General features: G+C 45.3%; 1 protein-coding gene across 1 annotated transcript; it reads left to right on the forward strand.

The window, feature by feature from the left end:
* The first annotated feature begins 936 nt into the window (after positions 1-936).
* On the forward strand, positions 937-13,415 carry LOC116161100 (arginine-glutamic acid dipeptide repeats protein). Its single transcript, XM_031474309.1, has 12 exons — positions 937-1,178; positions 1,613-1,710; positions 1,767-2,009; positions 2,061-2,240; positions 2,476-2,782; positions 3,831-4,408; positions 5,853-8,461; positions 10,782-11,631; positions 11,677-11,824; positions 11,873-11,982; positions 12,033-12,130; positions 12,633-13,415. The coding sequence occupies exons 2-12, from the start codon at positions 1,651-1,653 to the stop codon at positions 12,697-12,699; spliced, it is 5,250 nt and encodes a 1,749-aa protein (XP_031330169.1). The 5' UTR covers positions 937-1,178; positions 1,613-1,650; the 3' UTR covers positions 12,700-13,415.
* The last annotated feature ends 3,664 nt before the right edge of the window (positions 13,416-17,079 follow it).

A 17,079-nucleotide genomic window follows, 5' to 3' on the forward strand; every position in this document is an offset into this window, starting at 1 on the left:
TCAACTGTATTGAAGGTTGCAGCATTGTAGGCAGCATGACAACGTTGCTTTTGAGTCTCCTCATATTGTGGAATACTGTACAATTTAAAAATATCTCTAAAACGCAACGGCGCATGCGTAACCCAGCTTTGAGGAGAGGAGGCTCGGAGGGTTCATAGCGTGTTAAGATGCCCGGAATCTATGGCTGTTGATCCTAGTGGGATTCTTGTCCCTCACGCATTTTTCCTGCACATTATTTTTGTCTGCCTCTCTTTCATACCTTAACGTATTCTTCATTGCGTTTACTCTTTCAATTGCGTTTCGCATCTCCACAAAATCGTTTAAGCCGGCCTAACGCCCCCTCTCCTCCCCCGGTCTCCTTCACTTCGTAGTTACACCTACGCTCTTTGTTACGCCTTCCAGGTTTTTCATAAACACTTTCAACCTCCATTCCCCTTTAAAACTTCGTAAAACTCTCACTCCTCGTCGTTCTTTGGATCTTCATCTCTTTCCTCCTTGTCGTGCTCGATTTAAACCTTATTCGCGCGTTTCTATAACTTTATTTTATTCAAGTGTTCTCCCATTCCTTTTTCACGTCTACCAATTACTATATACGCTTGCGACATTCTCCCATAGGCCATAAGAACGCTTAGCTTTCAAAATAGCAGTTCGAAAAGAACACTCTCTTTCCTGAGGAGTATTCCATACTGTGGCGGACATGGTCCAGTCTCTCGGCCAAGGACATCAAAAAGTTCTTGCCTCAGACCTCGGTAATTACCTCAAGTGCATTTTAAAAATACGCAATCGGATCTTCATATACTGCGGCGAGGGAAAGATCCCATACACATCGAGGAACAAAATTGTGGGAGAAATTCAAACCGACTTTAAATTTTGTACCGCCCTTTACAAGTGTTTGAACGTAAAATCGCGACGTTGCCGCTATCGTTCCGCCGCTAACTTCGCCACCGTTCGAACCCTATCAAAAAAAGTAAAATGGCCGTCTTAGATCGATAATTCCTATGCCGTATTTTCTCTCCGTTTTACTCATTTTCGACCGAATAAATGAATAAAAAGTGTATTTACCCTCGCGTAGACATGAGTGCCGGTGATTTAGTCGTTTACTGTGATCATTTGACGTAATAAACCTTCACGGAGGATAGGATGAAGTGCTTATTATATATTCAATTGGTTTATTATTGGTGAGTAGGATATTTTGTATTTTCGGCTTTGAAGGCAATGTCTCTTCCTTGCGGATTAATTAGACGAGTGTGTGTATGTGTTTCGCTAATTGCTTTGATTGACAAGTTAATTGTTATGTATACAACTCCCTCGGAGGTGGGGGAGGATTCGGTAATTTATTAGCGAGGCATGTTTTTGATGTGTTTATAACCTTCTGACGCGTCGATTGCCTATTACTTTCGTTGTGGCTCACGCGGGCCGTTGGTTTTCAATTTTTTTTCGGGAGTCTGGAGGCTTTTCTTTTGTTTTGATGTGTGCCAGTGGGCGGTGCTTAGGTCGTTAATGTTTCTGTCAATGGTGCGGAAATGCATTTTACACACCTTATTTGTAATGTATTTGTTTTTTTTCATGGCTGTCTTAATGGAAATGAGGCACTCACCTTCACTTTTTGCAGGTGATGGGAGACTTTTGAAAATTGCCGACTTCGTAGACATGGCCACGACTCAGGGTGAGATCAGGGTAGGGCCCAGCAACCAGGTAAAGGATGTTTATGTATGTGAACACGACGTCGACTTTTTCAAGCCGACACTAAACGTTAACGTTGACAGGCGCGTCTTCCCGACTATCGTCCGGGCGTACCGCCTGAGCAGCTGCCACCGGATCCCGAACAGTCGCGTACACGCGAAGAGCTCCGATGGATACCGGCGATGACGCTCGATTCCGATCTCCTAATGTACTTGAGGGCTGCCCGTTCCATGGCCGCTTTCGCCGGGATGTGCGACGGAGGTTGCCCGGAGGACGGCGCCACCGCCGCATCTCGTGATGATACGACTATTAACGCATTGGACGTGGTCAGTAGCCGGCGGGCCGCTTCCTTTTAATCTCTGCCTCCTCCATTTTAGCTGCACGATTCCGGTTATGACCCCGGTCGCGCCCTGCAGGCGTTGGTAAAGTGCCCCGTACCCAAAGGAATCGACAAAAAGTGGACGGAGGAGGAGACAAAACGATTTGTAAAGGGTCTGAGACAGTTTGGCAAGAATTTCTACCGCATTCGCAAGGATCTTTTACCGCACAAGGATACGGTAAGCTCACCCGATGGAATAGAATAGTGAGACAACTTTAAGGGGATAAAAGGATATTGAGTCATCAAAAAAAGTAGTTCTTTGTTATGCCAAAAGATGGAGTTAAGGTCACTTGATTAGAGGTATATTATCACAAATTCTGGGAAGATTCATCAAGGGTGGCTTTTGAAAAGCAAATTTCTAAAAAAATCTCGCTATTTTATTGGTTATTGGATTAAATACGGTTAAATTCTAGCCGGAGCTGGTCGAGTTTTACTACCTGTGGAAGAAGACGCCGGGCGCCAACAACAACCGGCCCCATCGGCGGCGCCGCCAGGGCTCGTTGCGTCGAATACGCAACACCAGAAACAGTCGAGGCGGCGCCGGTGGCACGCCGCCGTCGGCCGGACGTACCGGAGCCCCCGTCGAGACGGAAACCAGTCGGCCTTCTCCCCAACCGGGCAAGGAACCTGGCGAGACTAGCTCGGTTACCGAGGACGATAACTCGGAGGACGACAGCGACAGTCGCGAGCAGTACCGCTGCCAGCATTGTTTTACCACGAGTACGCCCCCGCTCCCCTTGTTCGGGGGCCAAAGTAGATGCTTTCTTATGGAAATCAATGTTTGTAGTTTTAATTTGGGATCCGGTGACACGGTTTTATTTTTCCTAGGGGCTGGTATAGGTTGAGCTTAGTAGTCCTCTATACAGGGTGTGACAGGTAAGTGTGACGAAAAGAGTATTCTTCAGATATCTTAGAGATTGCTTAAAGATCCTTTGAAGATTTTTCGTATGCATATACAGATCTTGTGGGACTTGGCCCATGTGCAATTCTCTCTCACTATTGGATACAGGGTTGCCACATGGCCGGGATTGTCCCGCAATTAGCTGCACTGTCCCGAATCCCGGGTTTCCAGATATAAATCCAGGAAAAAATAACACAAAGTCTAGAATCAAAGTTGAAAAGTGACCCCCACACCCCCTTTAGTACTAGCAGCGACACTGCACGAACCTGATCTTGAGATCTGCGCATGCGCCAAGTTCAAGGTCATTAGAATCTTATGTTTGGGGCCGGAAACAGGTGTTTTTATGCAGAGATGAGTATCAGAGGCACATCTGGCCATTAAAACCACATCTGTTCCATATAAACGTGATCGAAATCCCCCCCCCCGTTTTGCATTTTTCACCAAAAAGCGTTTTACTTCACCACTCTCATTGCATATTTCGGTAAAATATCATCAAACGTAGCAGTGGGGGGGTATTCAATACCTCCCCCCTCCCCCTCCAGCATATGAACATATTGTTTATAAGAGCATACGAATGATCTCGTGATTATAGGGAAAGGGTAATTGATTCTGTCTTCCCTGGGGGATATTTCAATACCTCTCAGACCCCATGGTGTTGCATTCTACCCCAAAAACCGTTTTACTTCACCACTGTCATTATAGATTTTGGTAAAACGCCATTAAAATTGGTTCACAGAGGGATGGGGCGGTCAGTGTGGCCACCCTAATTCTTTTTGCACTGTTGATTTTGAAAAAAAAAGAAGTTTCTATAAGAAAGCGTCAATTTTGGCTCACCCTGTACACTGTCTAACCCGTCTACTATTCCAGACTCCCGCGACTGGGCAACCGGCGGCAAAGACCGTCAGCTGCTCTGCTGGGATTGTCGCGTCCACCTCAAGAAGACCAACGAACTCCCCCCACTAACAGCGCCGGCGGCCGGCGGAACACTGCCCACGCCCACAATCAAAGACCCGCAAACCAAAGACCTGAAGGACACCGCCGTCAAGGACGCGATCTCGATCAAAGACACCTCGAAAGACAAGCCGAACGACAAAGACAAGGAGACGTACCTATTTCGGCCGGTCGCCGAGAGCCCGGACGCGAGTCCGCAGCGCATGCGCACCCGCAACAAGGCGGCGAAGGAGCAGTTGCCGAATCGGATACGGCCGAAGCGTGGCGAGACCGAGACGCCCGAGCCGAAGACGCCCTCGAAACCGGCCGCGAACAACAACAACGGCTCGATCGAGAAGGCGACGTCGACGCCGATCAAAAACAAGAAGGGTCACAAGGGCGAGAAGACCGAGTCGCCGGTCAAGAGTCGCAAGCGCGGTCAGGAGAAGACGGAGGAACCCGACAGCGAGGAGAAGGAGCTCGGGCTGTTCAAGAAGAAACGAGAGAGAGCCGAGGTAATTATTTATCGTGCGATTTTGTCACACAGTTTCATGAACAAATTGCAGTTTTAAAAATTAGGTTTTCGTTTATTATTTACACATATACCGCTTGATAGTAAACGTGAACGAAAGTATGTCGGGAGATAACCGGCGTACATTTGCAGGCTGTTCTTAGTAGATAAGCGCTAGCTTGGCCGTGTTGTCAGTTCTAAAAATATAGAATACCCCCCCCCCCCAGCGTTTGCAATATTTTATTATAGGTGTAAGGAAATGAACATATTTATCTCTCCTGGTCCTGGGGGTATTTCAAACCCCCCCCCCCCCGTTTGTATATTTTTGAGAAGTTACTATCAAACGTAGCACTTGTAGGTTGAGGGGAGGGGAATGCTCCTTAGTTAGGTCTGATCATTTTGATGGGACATGTTGAACCGGTGGGTCTGGGGGGGGGGATCAGATCTTGCAAGATTTCATTTTAGGTGTAGGGAAATGAACATATTTTTCTCTCCTGGTCCTGGGGGGTATTTCAACCCCCTCCCTGTTGTATATTTTTGATAAGTTACTAACAAACGTAGCACTTGTAGCTTGAGGGGTGGGGAATGCTCTTTAGATCTGATCATTTTGATGGGGTATGTTGAACCGGGGGGTCTGGGGGTATGGAATACCCCTCAGTTCTTGCAAGATTTCATTTTAGGTGTGGGAAAATGAACATATTTTTCTCTCCTGGTCCTGGGGGGGTATTTCAAACCCCCCCTGTTGTATATTTTTGAGAAGTTACTAACAAATGTAGCACTTGTAGCTTGAGGGGAGGGGAAGCTCTTTAGATCTGATCATTTTGATGGAGTATATTGAACGGGGGGGTCTGGGGGGGTATCAGATCTTGCAAGATTTCATTTTAGGTGTAGGGAAATGAAAATATTTTTCTCTCCTGATCCTGGGGGGTATTTTAAACCCCCCCGGTTGTATATTTTTGAGAAATTACTATCAAACGTAGCACTTGTAGCTTGAGGGGAGGGGAATGCTCCTTAGATCTGATCATTTTGATGGGGTATGTTGAACCGGGGGGTCTGGGATACCCCCCAGCTCTTGCAAGACTTCATTTTATGTGTAGGGAAATGGACATATTTTTCTCTCCTGGTCCTGGGGGGTATTTCAACCCCCCCCCCCCGGGTTGTATATTTTTGGGAACTTATCAAACGTAGCAGTTGTAGCTTGAGGGGAGGGGAGTGCTTGTTAGATCTGATTATTTTGATGGGGTATGTTGAACCGGGGGGTCTGGGGGGTATGGAATACCCCCCAGCTCTTGCAAGACTTTATTTTAGATGTAGGGAAATGAACATCTTTCCCTCTTCTGGTTCTGGACATTATAATATTCCTAAGGGAATCCACCTGTGAATATCATAGTTATAATAATCAGGTCCACAATTTATCCTGCTCCTAACGATCATTCTAATTATTTTAGAGTCCGTCGAGCATAACGACCGACTCGGGCTCCTTCAACGACGAAGTTGACAATAACGAGCCGGATTCGGAACCCGTCGACCTACTGAGCCTCTCACTGCCCGCAATCAGCAATCCGATCGTGCCGTCCTGTACGAACGCGAGCCTGATGCAAACGCAACAACAAGAAACTGCCAAAATGATCAAAATCGAAAATCCCGAACCGGAAAAGGCGCCGCCGCCCCCGTCGGCGACGCTGATCCCCATCATACCTACAGTACCTGTGATAACCGCCGCGAAAATGTCGTCGTCGACCGAGACGAAGCCCCTAAACGTTTCGATACGGCTGCCCGACGACATAAACGAACGTAAGAATTTAATTAAGGCTTCGGAGGAGCACAAGTTCAACCCGCATCATCCCGAAGCGCTGAAATTCGGCGAGGTTAAGAAGGAGAAGGTCGAGGATATCAAGGTGGAGACCGAGGTGAAAGAGGAAGTACCTGAGAAGATAAAGACGGAACTTATAATACCAAAAGTTATTGTTAAGGAAGAGATCGAAACGAGTAACGACGGGCACGGTTTAAACGTGATGGGTGCGAAGGACGATTTAAAATTGTATAAGGATAGTCTATTTTTACCGTACGGGTTAGGGCAACCGCTTAATCTCAAAGATACTCAAAAAGACATTAATCATTCGTATTTGAAGGACCAGTTTAGGCCGGAGCTGACGGGCAAGGACGCCACTACCGTTAATACCATAATTAAGCTTGAGCCGCACGACGAGCCCATGGAGTTGACGAATCCCGCCCGTGAAAGCTTCAGTCAACCGCTCAACATTCCGACGGTCGTTCCAATGTCGCAAATGCCAAATCGACAGACCGAAGGTGTGTTCGAACCGAAAAAGGTGGAGCCGGAACGGCCCGAACGGTTGGAGAGGCCCGAGCGATTGGAGAAGGGCGATCGAGTGGAAAGGTTGGACCGTTTGGAACGGCCCGACCGTACCGACTTGGTGAGCATGGGACAGTCGATCGGACAACCGCCTCTGCCCAACTTGATGCAGTCGAGTAATCTGGTGACCATCGGAGGGCAACCGTCACTGAACCACTACGGGTTTATGTCGTCGAATCCGTACGGTCGACCGGTGGACAAGCCGCAGTTCGCTCAGAATCCGCCACCGAATTACGCGAGCTCTCAGAGTGAGCCCCAGAATTTGAAAATCAAACAGGAGACTCCCGAACTTTGCTCGAGTACTAGTCAAAGCCACGCCCCGCCTCTCTACCAGCCACCCGCAATGGTTTCCTCCCATTCCAATAGTCAACCTCATCCGACTCCCAGTTACTCGGTCGCCATACCTCCGGCTAGCCACGTGACGAGCGGACCCGACCCGCTGCAGAGCCTGAAGGATGTCAAGGTGCCCGGATTTACGCTGCCGTCGGTCGTCGCTTCTCCCAACACCAGCGAGCCTCTGTCAACCGGTCCCCCTCTGGACATCAAGAAGGAACCCGAGTATACGCCGACGCAAACCAGTAGCCCCGCCCAGCCACCCAATGAGAAGAGTCCCGCGCCGAAATACTCGAGCAGCATCGTCTCGCAAACTCCGCCCCTGAGACAGCCAAATTCGGGCACACCACCCGTAATGGTCGGGCACTCCGCTATGAATCTGATCAGTCCGACCTCGTCGTCTCAGCCGGTGATGCACCCCAGTCAGCATTTCAACAGCAGTCCGATGCCACCACCTCACCCGCTCATGCATCATTCCTTCCTGTTCCATTCTCACCCGTACTCCGGCTACCCGTTCTCGTATCCGTACCCGTATGGCCCCATGCCACACCAGCCGCAAGCCATTCCCCCACCTCAAGGACCGATCAAAGTCGAGTCGACGACCTTGTCGAGCGCCCAGCACAGCACGACCAGCTCGGTCACGACCCGGCGCGAAATTCGCGAGCCCGACGACGTTCAGGGCGAACGCAGCCAGACGCACGAGGCGACGCTAACGCATCACCAGTCGACCGCCCATCACAGCGCAATCCACACGACGACCGATAAGCAAAACTACGGCGGCGCAACGAATCACACGATCAGTATCTCCCACTCGACCAGCTCGAGCTCGAGCCAATCGCTACAGCTGAAGGTCAACCAGAAACCGGTGCGCGCGAACTCGCCGCACACCACGATCTCGCAGACGTCGACCTCGGCGACGATCAACCACACGAGCTCGACCAATCAGCACACGCACCACCACATGCATCACCACGAGCAGGTATCGCTCGGCGGCATGCGCCACAAGCAGACGCCGGCGAACCCCCACCACCTCATGATCCAGCCGCCGAGCATGGGCCATCACCCGCCCCTCGGACCGCCGCCGATAGGCAGCAGCTCGCTGGACGCGCTGCGCGCGCACGCCGCCCAGGCCGCCGCCAACATGCAGCAGGGCTCGCTGCACCCGTCGAGCGGCTCGCCGATGTCGGCGCCGACGCGACCTCCGCCGCTCGCCGACGACGTCATCAAGGTTGAGCCCGAACTCGAACCGCCCGAGGAGGAGAGCCAAACCAGTCCGTTGACGCCGGCGAGGGGACCTTCGCCCGAACCTCGCATCGAGGATTCCGAGTGTCACCGCAGTCAGTCGGCAATGTAAGTAATATAAATATACAGGGTGCTTAATTGTTTTCTAACCATTTCGTTGCGCAATTAAACAGTTATTATAGTGTTACCTCTACGCATGCGAAGACTGCGCAATGTCAAATGTCAAAACTTTAGCGCATTTTTGATGAACTTTTACATACGATAACCAATTGCTATCAGATTTTCCATACGTGTGCCTTTTGTGAGATTTGCGAGATCAATGAGCGACTGGCCTGAGGGGGGGGGGGGTTAAAAATTGATCTCTGATTGTATTCTAATTAAAGGTCTCAATGAAAGTAACAGTTTTCTACCAACTACTGCCCTTCTTTTCTACCCTCTTATCCAAGTAGGGGAGGGGGGTGGGGGGAGTGGAACTAGTTTCATCCTTCATGGTACTCTAATGAAAGGTCTCAACGAAAGGAATTAATTTCTACCAATCATAGCCCTCCTCCTCAATCTCTTATCGTGTTTTGGTATATTCCCTTAGGGTACTCACAAAGAGCGATTGAGACATCTGCAAGAATTATATCCATTGGTGATGTCTGATGTCAAAACAAAAGCTATTTCGGTTTAAAACAATGCGCTTTATATGCACAAGAGTTCAATTCATACTTGTTTGTTTATGAAGACATTTTTTTTTAAGTTTTAACCACATGATTCCAGTAACGACAAGCATATCGCATATTGTAAAAATCAGATGTACGCATGCGCAATGTTAACTTTCGTATTTATGGAGATATTTTTTTGAAATTTTAACCAAAGATTGTTCTATAGTAAAGGTTTGCATTCGGCACAGTTTTTGACGTAATCTATGATTGGCCTTCTCATTTCGGTCCAGTAAATTCGGAGGTGCACTCCTCCAGGGGGACTACCAGCTGGGGTTCTTCTTCTTGTCCATGTGTGAATCGGTAAAGGATTCCTTCCTTGCTTTCCGAGAGTGGGCTCTCGAAATGCTTGATTAATTTCTCCGCCTCCGGGTCGGATGTCGCTTGCTGAGCGTGTGGGGATATTGATGGAGATGGTACAGACGGACCATGTTTCTTTAAATTTCGCTGAGCACAGGGGTCTCGAGAGGGCGTGCCAAAGTTAATCGCGTATCGTGGGTTCGATTCTCAACGCAAATTTAAAAAAAATTCTATATAGCAATCACGTGACCGATACAAGATGGCGGATGGGGTGCGACACGGTCCAAAACGGCGCTCATCAAAATGGCTGATTTAGTGACTAATAAAATGGCGACCGATCCAAGACGGCGTCCAACAAAGTTGCGGAATTAGAGACTCATAAAATGGCGACCGATCCAAGATGGCGGATTTAGTGACTAATAAAATGGCGACCGATCCAAGATGGCGGGTTTAGAGACTCGTAAAATGGCGACCGATCTAAGATGGCGCCAACAAAGTGGCGGGATTAGAGACTCATAAAATGGCGACCGATCCAAGATGGCGGATTTAGTGACTAATAATAAAATGGTGACCGATCCAAGATGGCGCCCAACAAAGTAGCGGGATTAGAGACTCATAAAATAACACCGATTCAAGATGCCTGATTTAGTGACTAATAATAAAATGGTGACCGATTCAAGATGACGGACTTCGTGACTAATCAAATTGCGACCGATTTGGTGAGTAATAAAATGGCGCTCGATCCAAGATGGCGGACCAGGCCCCGCCTACCGTATCCCATTGGCCAAGGGGAGTGGCATTGGGGGCTTGCTAATCTCTGATTGGCTGTGACGTCACGTGCTCGTCTCTGATTGGTGTAACGTCACATAGGTCTTCTACTCATATCCAAATGAAGTCCTTCTTTATCAGCGCGCTTAAAGGTTTGGCGTTTTTTTTGCGAAGTCTGGAACGAGGCGTCTGTACCACAAGTAGGTTTGTATGAAGACCATAAGGTGCTTTATGTTTTTTAGCACCGGAGGATATCGTCTAGGTAGGCGAGGATGTTTACCCCGACTAATTGAACCTTCACGTGATCAATCAGGCGTTGGAACGCGACAGGGGCGTTCCTTAATCCAAAAGGCATCCTTTTGTACTGGTGCGGTTTCAGGCGCGAAATGAAGGCGGTCTCATCTGTGTCCGTGGGCGCGATTGGTACTTGCCAGTTTCCGGCTTGTAGGTCTATGGTTGAGATCTGCGCATGCGCAATGTTCACTTTCTTCTTTATAGACTAGTTCAATTGCGCAACTTACAGGGTGTTTCAAAAAAGTAATGTATTGTTGGTCTTTTGAATCAAAGAAACCCTTTTGTATAGTCAAAGTTAATAAAAGAGCTAAACTAATGTACAGGGTATTGTAAAAGTTTGCGTTCTAACTGGCGATTTTTAGATTTTTAAGGCATTGGAATCGAGGGGATTACAACTCGTGCGCCCGCACCGATCTCACCTTCAAACCCGTTCCCGACTCGAAGCTGGCGAGGAAGCGCGAGGAACGGTTGCGCAAGCAGGCCGAACGCGAGCGCGAGGAACGCGAACGGGCGCAGCAGGCGCAAACGCGAAAAATAACCACGCCGGAGAAGCCCGAGGTGAAACCGCCCTCGCGCGGTCACCTGGAGTCCGTTTCGTCGCCGTACGATCGCTTCCCGAGGCCCGGTTTCACGGACACTCCCGCCCTTCGAACTCTCTCCGAGTACGCGAGGCCCCACGCCGGGTTTAGCCCCGGTCACATGCCCCGCTCCCTGCTGCCTCCCGCGCATTGCATGGATCCGATGCTGCAGTACCAACTGAGCAGCATGTACGGGCCGGGCGCGCGCGAGCGCATCGAGTTCGAGCACTTGGAGCGGGAGAAGCGCGAGAGGGAGATACGCGAGTTGCGCGAGCGCGAGCTGAACGATCGGCTGAAGGAGGAAATCATGAAGAGCGGCATGCGAGGACCTCCCAATCCGATGGATCCGCACTGGCTCGAAATCCAGAGGAGGTACGCCGCCGCCGGACTAGCGGGACCAGCAGGACCGACCGGTCTGCCTTTGCATCATTTCGCTTTGTATCCCGGAGCGAGCGGTAGCGCACAGCTGTCCCAGCTGGAGCGCGAGCGCTTGGAGCGATTGGGGATACCACCTCCCGGGGGACCCCCCGGTCCGCCCACGGGCCCGCCCGGTGGGCCACACGTTCCGCATCACCCCGCGCACGCAGCCCAGCTCGAAGCAGCCGAACGTTTGGCCTTGGCCACGGATCCTATGGTAAGTTTCCCATCCGCACGGACACCCTTGATAATTGCGGATTAGGTACGGCTACAGATGGCGGGAATATCGCCGGAGTACCACGCCCACACGCACGCCCACACTCACGCCCACACTCACCTCCACCTCCACTCGCAGCAGCAGCAAGCGCAGCAGGAGGCGGCCGCGGCCGCCGCAGGATTCCCTCTTCCAGGTGACCGTAACTCTTTCCCACAAGCGACCGACTAACTTTCTACATTAGGCACGCCCGGGTATCCGCGACCGAGCTTAATTCCGGGACGAGACGGTCCTCTAGGCTTACATCACCCCGATCTCCTAGGCCGACCTTACGCCGACCAATTAGCTCATCAGGTAACGAGGGGGGGGATAGATATCCGAGATCGCTAACGAAAGTCTTACAGGCGGCCGCCCACGAGCAATTGCAAAGACAGATGCTACTCGAACGGGAACGATTTCCTCCGCACCCGTCTCTGGTCGCCCAGCACGAGGAGTACCTCAGGTAAGCGTTATCTTTCACTTTGGGCGTCCTCATGAACACAGCTTGCCGCTACTGGGATCATCGCTATCGATTATATATGCGGCAAAATCTTAATGCATGGCTGTTGTGAATACAGTGAGATGCTCGCGTTCGGGGGGTTCGTTTGCACACACTTTCCCGAATTGAAAATTGAGAAAAAAACGCGCGGCTCGTTCGAGTGTCTCACCCATATTCGCCGACTTGAGTATATATAATCGTGCCCGCTTACGCTAACAAAACCATTGACACAGTTGCTGCACTCGCTAATACGTTTTGTGTCGTTATGTGTTCTCATACTTTTCTTTTCGTTCGGTTTATGAGTATTAATTTTGTCTATTGTATTTTTCATAGGTACCTTTTACGATCCAATCTACCTCCAAATTATAAAAAATAAAACCCGAGTACGATGGTTGTAGCGCGAAATAAAAATGTCAATGTCATGTTTAGCTTTTCCCTTGACATTTCTAAGACTTTTTGTTTGCAGACAACAGAGAGAAAGGGAACTTAAAGTCAGGGCGCTGGAGGAAGCCGCCAGAGGATCTAGGCCTTAACGGTTCGTTACAGACGCGCGCGTGACGCTGTAATTTAATCGTGTGCCTATTTTTTCAGAAACTAGTACGGCAGAGTACGGCGTTTCATTCCCCTTTTCTTTTGTTTTTGCGTTCAGTTTTTTTTTATGAACCGCGTACTATTTTCTATACGTAGCGAGCAACTTAGGTGTATGTCTAAATAAATGAACCGCGTACCGCTATTTCTAATTAATCAATGTATACAAGCAAAACCGTTTCATTTTTTAAATATCCTTTGCAATGATAGTACATAATTTTATAATAAAAGTGAAGATATCGATGTTAGTATTAGATAGGCCCAAACCTTAGGTGCGATAGTTGGTTGTTTTTGTTATTAATTTTTATATATAAACGAGTGGGTCAGATTGTACATAAACTCTTACAAATCTTGGTGTTTTATCTGTGTTATTTTTATTTTCGCAATCTCCTTTGTGCCTGTGACTGTATATTTCTTACTCGTTGCGTGACTGCACCGGTAAGGAAACAACCGCCTTCCTTTCCGCAGTATTAATTCGTCGAGTAAGGAATTTTTGCTATTTTTATTGTACATTATTTTAGACAAATTTTACAATGTAAATATGGGGTCGACTACTTTTTATTTATTTTTTTAATTTATTTTAAAAACGTTTTTATTTGTCCCCTCCCCCTTTCTCTTTTTTTTTCATTTAAAAATCGTCAATAAATGTTTTGCCAAAGAATTTTCATTTGAATATGATTTGAGAAAAATAAATACAAAAAAGTGTTCATCTCCTCAAACTTTCTTTGAAAATAAAAAAAATACTCTAGTTTTTAAGAAATTCAAAAATGTATAAATTTACAGTATTTAAATAAATTAATTGATTTGTATTTTAAATTTAGTCCCTCCTTCTCTCACACCGGCAACATCCCCTGATCATTTCGAAATATCCCTTCAAACTTTCAGAATACAATGTGTCTTAATTTGAGTAGGATAACATGGCTATTTTTGTTATTATTATACTTACAGATTCTCGGCTAAATTGGCAAAGTTTTGTAGTTTTTTATGTTGATAGATATTCCGATGCGATATTAAAAAAAAAATAAATTGTTTTTAAGTTCGAATTTTTTTGTAACAGGGCTATCGAAAAAAGTTGCAAGAGTCGATGGGATCAATTCAATGGACATAGAAAAAATTTTTCAAAATGGCGGTTTTTGAGATATGGACATTACCCTTATTTTAGATGGACGCCATATTGGATTTTTTGTATTACAATCAAATAATAAACATAGGTAAAATTACAATTTTCACTTTTTCTTCATAGTTGGCCAAGCAAACAATTGACATTTTGCAATGTTACAATTGTCTGGCCGGCCAGTAGTTTTATTAAAGAATTAATTAACATAAAAAAATATAATAACGGAATTTAAAATTACAGCATTCGTTATTACCTAAGCGCATTCGGCACGGTTTGGCTACTACAGCACCTTACGCAATGTATTCCTATTAAACAAATATTATATTGTAAAATGACAATTAGGCCTCTATGCTAGTTTTGTTTCCATGGCCAACTATGAAGAAACAATCACAATTGTTATTTTACCCATGTAAAAATCTAATATGGCGTCCATCTAAAATAAGGAAGTTGACGTCAATATCTCGAAAACCGCCATTTTGAATAAATGTTTTCTACGTCTATTGAATTATCCCATCGATTCTTGCAACTTTTGAAACTGTTATTTCCATTTTTTCCAATTATCTACGAAACAATTGATTTTTTTCAAAATATCGCATTGGAATATCCATGAGTATCAAAGACTACACAACTTTGTGTTAACCGAATTTGTAACTATAACAATAAGTAAGATAGCCGTTATCCTACTCAATTTAACACCCTGTATAGGTATTAATAATTATGCTGCCTCGTTGAAACGAAAAAAAAGGACCAATCCGCAACAAGTTTGGCTTTCCTGCCATTTGCAGTGGAGACATTCGGACCATTGTATGAAGAAGCAGGGAAAGCGGCGGCCCCAAATCCAGATCATAGCTGACTCGGTGCATAGGAATTGAAATAGAACGCGGGAACATTCCAATCTGGAGAGACCCTCTCGGAAATTTTTTACAATTTAGACACCCATTATGGTTAATAATAATGATAATAGTTATAGATATAATTTACGAAGGCGTAGAACGGACAAGGTATCTCAAATTATATAATCCCGAGAAAAGTCGGGATTAAAAAGTCAGGATTATACTAATTCCGAGAAAAAAGTCAGGGTTATACTAATCCTTTTTTCTCGGGATTAATATAATCCCGACTTTTTTCTTGGGATTATATAATTTGAGCTACCTTGTCCGTTCTACGCCTTCGTAATAATTACATATTGTAAACTTCATATTTTATAAACATAATTAGTAACGAACGACCCAGGGCGATCATAATTTTAGTTTTTCTATCTTGTCTGTGTACAGGGTGATCCAAATTGGATACTTTTCTTATGGAAACGCCCTTTATTTTAAGAGATAGGAAAAAATGGACCTAGGTGTCTGAAGCCCAATTTTAAAGAGAAAATCGCTGGCGCAAAAACTAATCGTTTGGCCGCTAGAGGGCGTTTCTCGAATTTAATCTATTTCCTCAATGTCCGATAACATTCTTATTATTAAAGATAATTGATTTTAGCAAAATACCACTTTTTGATGTAGACTCATTTGCGATACACGCTTTTTATACAGGGTGTTTGGATTTTCTTATGCGACCCTAAACTATATTTTTTCGTGTGGACCACCCTATATATTTTGGAGTTCTTGAAAAGAGCGTAAAATTTGATGTATCACTGCATTTTATACATTAAGAAGCTTTTGTTGTAGGCATCAAGGTTTCCATGGTGAACAAAAGATTGCAGAATTGTTTAAAACGGCAATTTCTCGGTTAGCTGTAGTGTCCATTTATACAGGGTCGCCGATAAGTTTGGAAACGATCAATTATCGGCGAAAATATACAAGATCTCGAAATATGTTTTATATAAAAGTTTTGGGGGTCTTCAATGTCTACTAGGCAGTAATAATTTTAGTTATACAGGGTTGCTCATACAGGTGCGGCACACCAAAATTGCATTTTTTTAAAATGGGACACCCGGTATATTTTTCAATATTTCAATTTTAAGTAAAATTTGTAATAAGCATTAAATTCAATCGTTTCCGGGTTATCGAGTTTTGAAAATTAACGCTATTATTTCAAAATGAACAAAAAATAATAATTGATATATCCAAATAATTATAACAAAAGAAATTCGTAATGTCACTGATTATTGTTCTTTATTCAAAACTCGAAAACGATTGCATTTATTATCGCTTTTTACAAATTATGCTCAACATTGCGAGAAAAATTTAAATATCGAACAATATACAGGATGCTCTATTTAAAAAAAAGAATATTAGCGTGCCACGCCTTTACGACCAACCCTGTATAATTAAAATTACTACTGCCTAGTAGACATTAATGAATCTCAAATGTTTAATAATATATAATAATAATCGACCGTTTCCAGACTTATCAGCGATCCTGTATATGACTTATTTGATTTATTCGCATGTGTTTTCACGTTCTTTCTTTTTTGTGTTATTTGAAATTAAAAATATTTGGAAAATAATAAACATTTCCAAATAATCAAGAAATTATCTTTTTACACAATCGGCACGATCTTTTGTTCGCCATGGAAGTCTAGATTCCTACAAGAAAAACATTTTGATGTATAAAATGCAATATTGCAAATAATATTTAATATAAATATAATAAGTGATACATCGAAATGTTCTCTTTTCAAAAACTCAAAAATATATCAGGTGGTCCATATAAAAAATATAGTTTAGGATGCTATAAGAAAAACCAAACATTCTGTATTAAAAACTGTATTGGGATGGATTTTACATAAAAAGTACTTTATGAAAGACTTTATCAAAATCAATTACCTTTAATAATAAGAAAGTTATTTGGGGGGGAGGGGGGCATTAAGGAAATCGACAAAATTCGAGACACGCCCTCTAGCGGCCAAACGATTAGTGATGGCTGAATTCGATTTTCTCTTTAAAACTCGGCTCCAGACACATACGTACGTAGGTACAATGTTTTCTCTCTTAAAATAAAGGGTGTTTGCATAATAAGTGTCCAATTTGGACCTCCCTGTACATAATAGCTCGCGAACAGTTTCGAATTTTCCAAGCATTTTTTTAGGGCGCCAATGTCTATGATCATGTAAGGTAAATTTAATCACGTGAATTATTTATTTACAACTAACAACTAACTTGAAAATGTCTAACAGCGCGAACTATTTAGTACCTACTTCGCCGTTGAAAGTGGCACTGTCTGAAACGCAATTCGCTTGGCTTATATAGCAAACTAAAGTTCT

This window comes from Photinus pyralis, unplaced genomic scaffold (genome assembly GCF_008802855.1).
Source record: "Photinus pyralis isolate 1611_PpyrPB1 unplaced genomic scaffold, Ppyr1.3 Ppyr1.4_LG10, whole genome shotgun sequence".
Lineage (NCBI taxonomy): Eukaryota > Metazoa > Arthropoda > Insecta > Coleoptera > Lampyridae > Photinus > Photinus pyralis.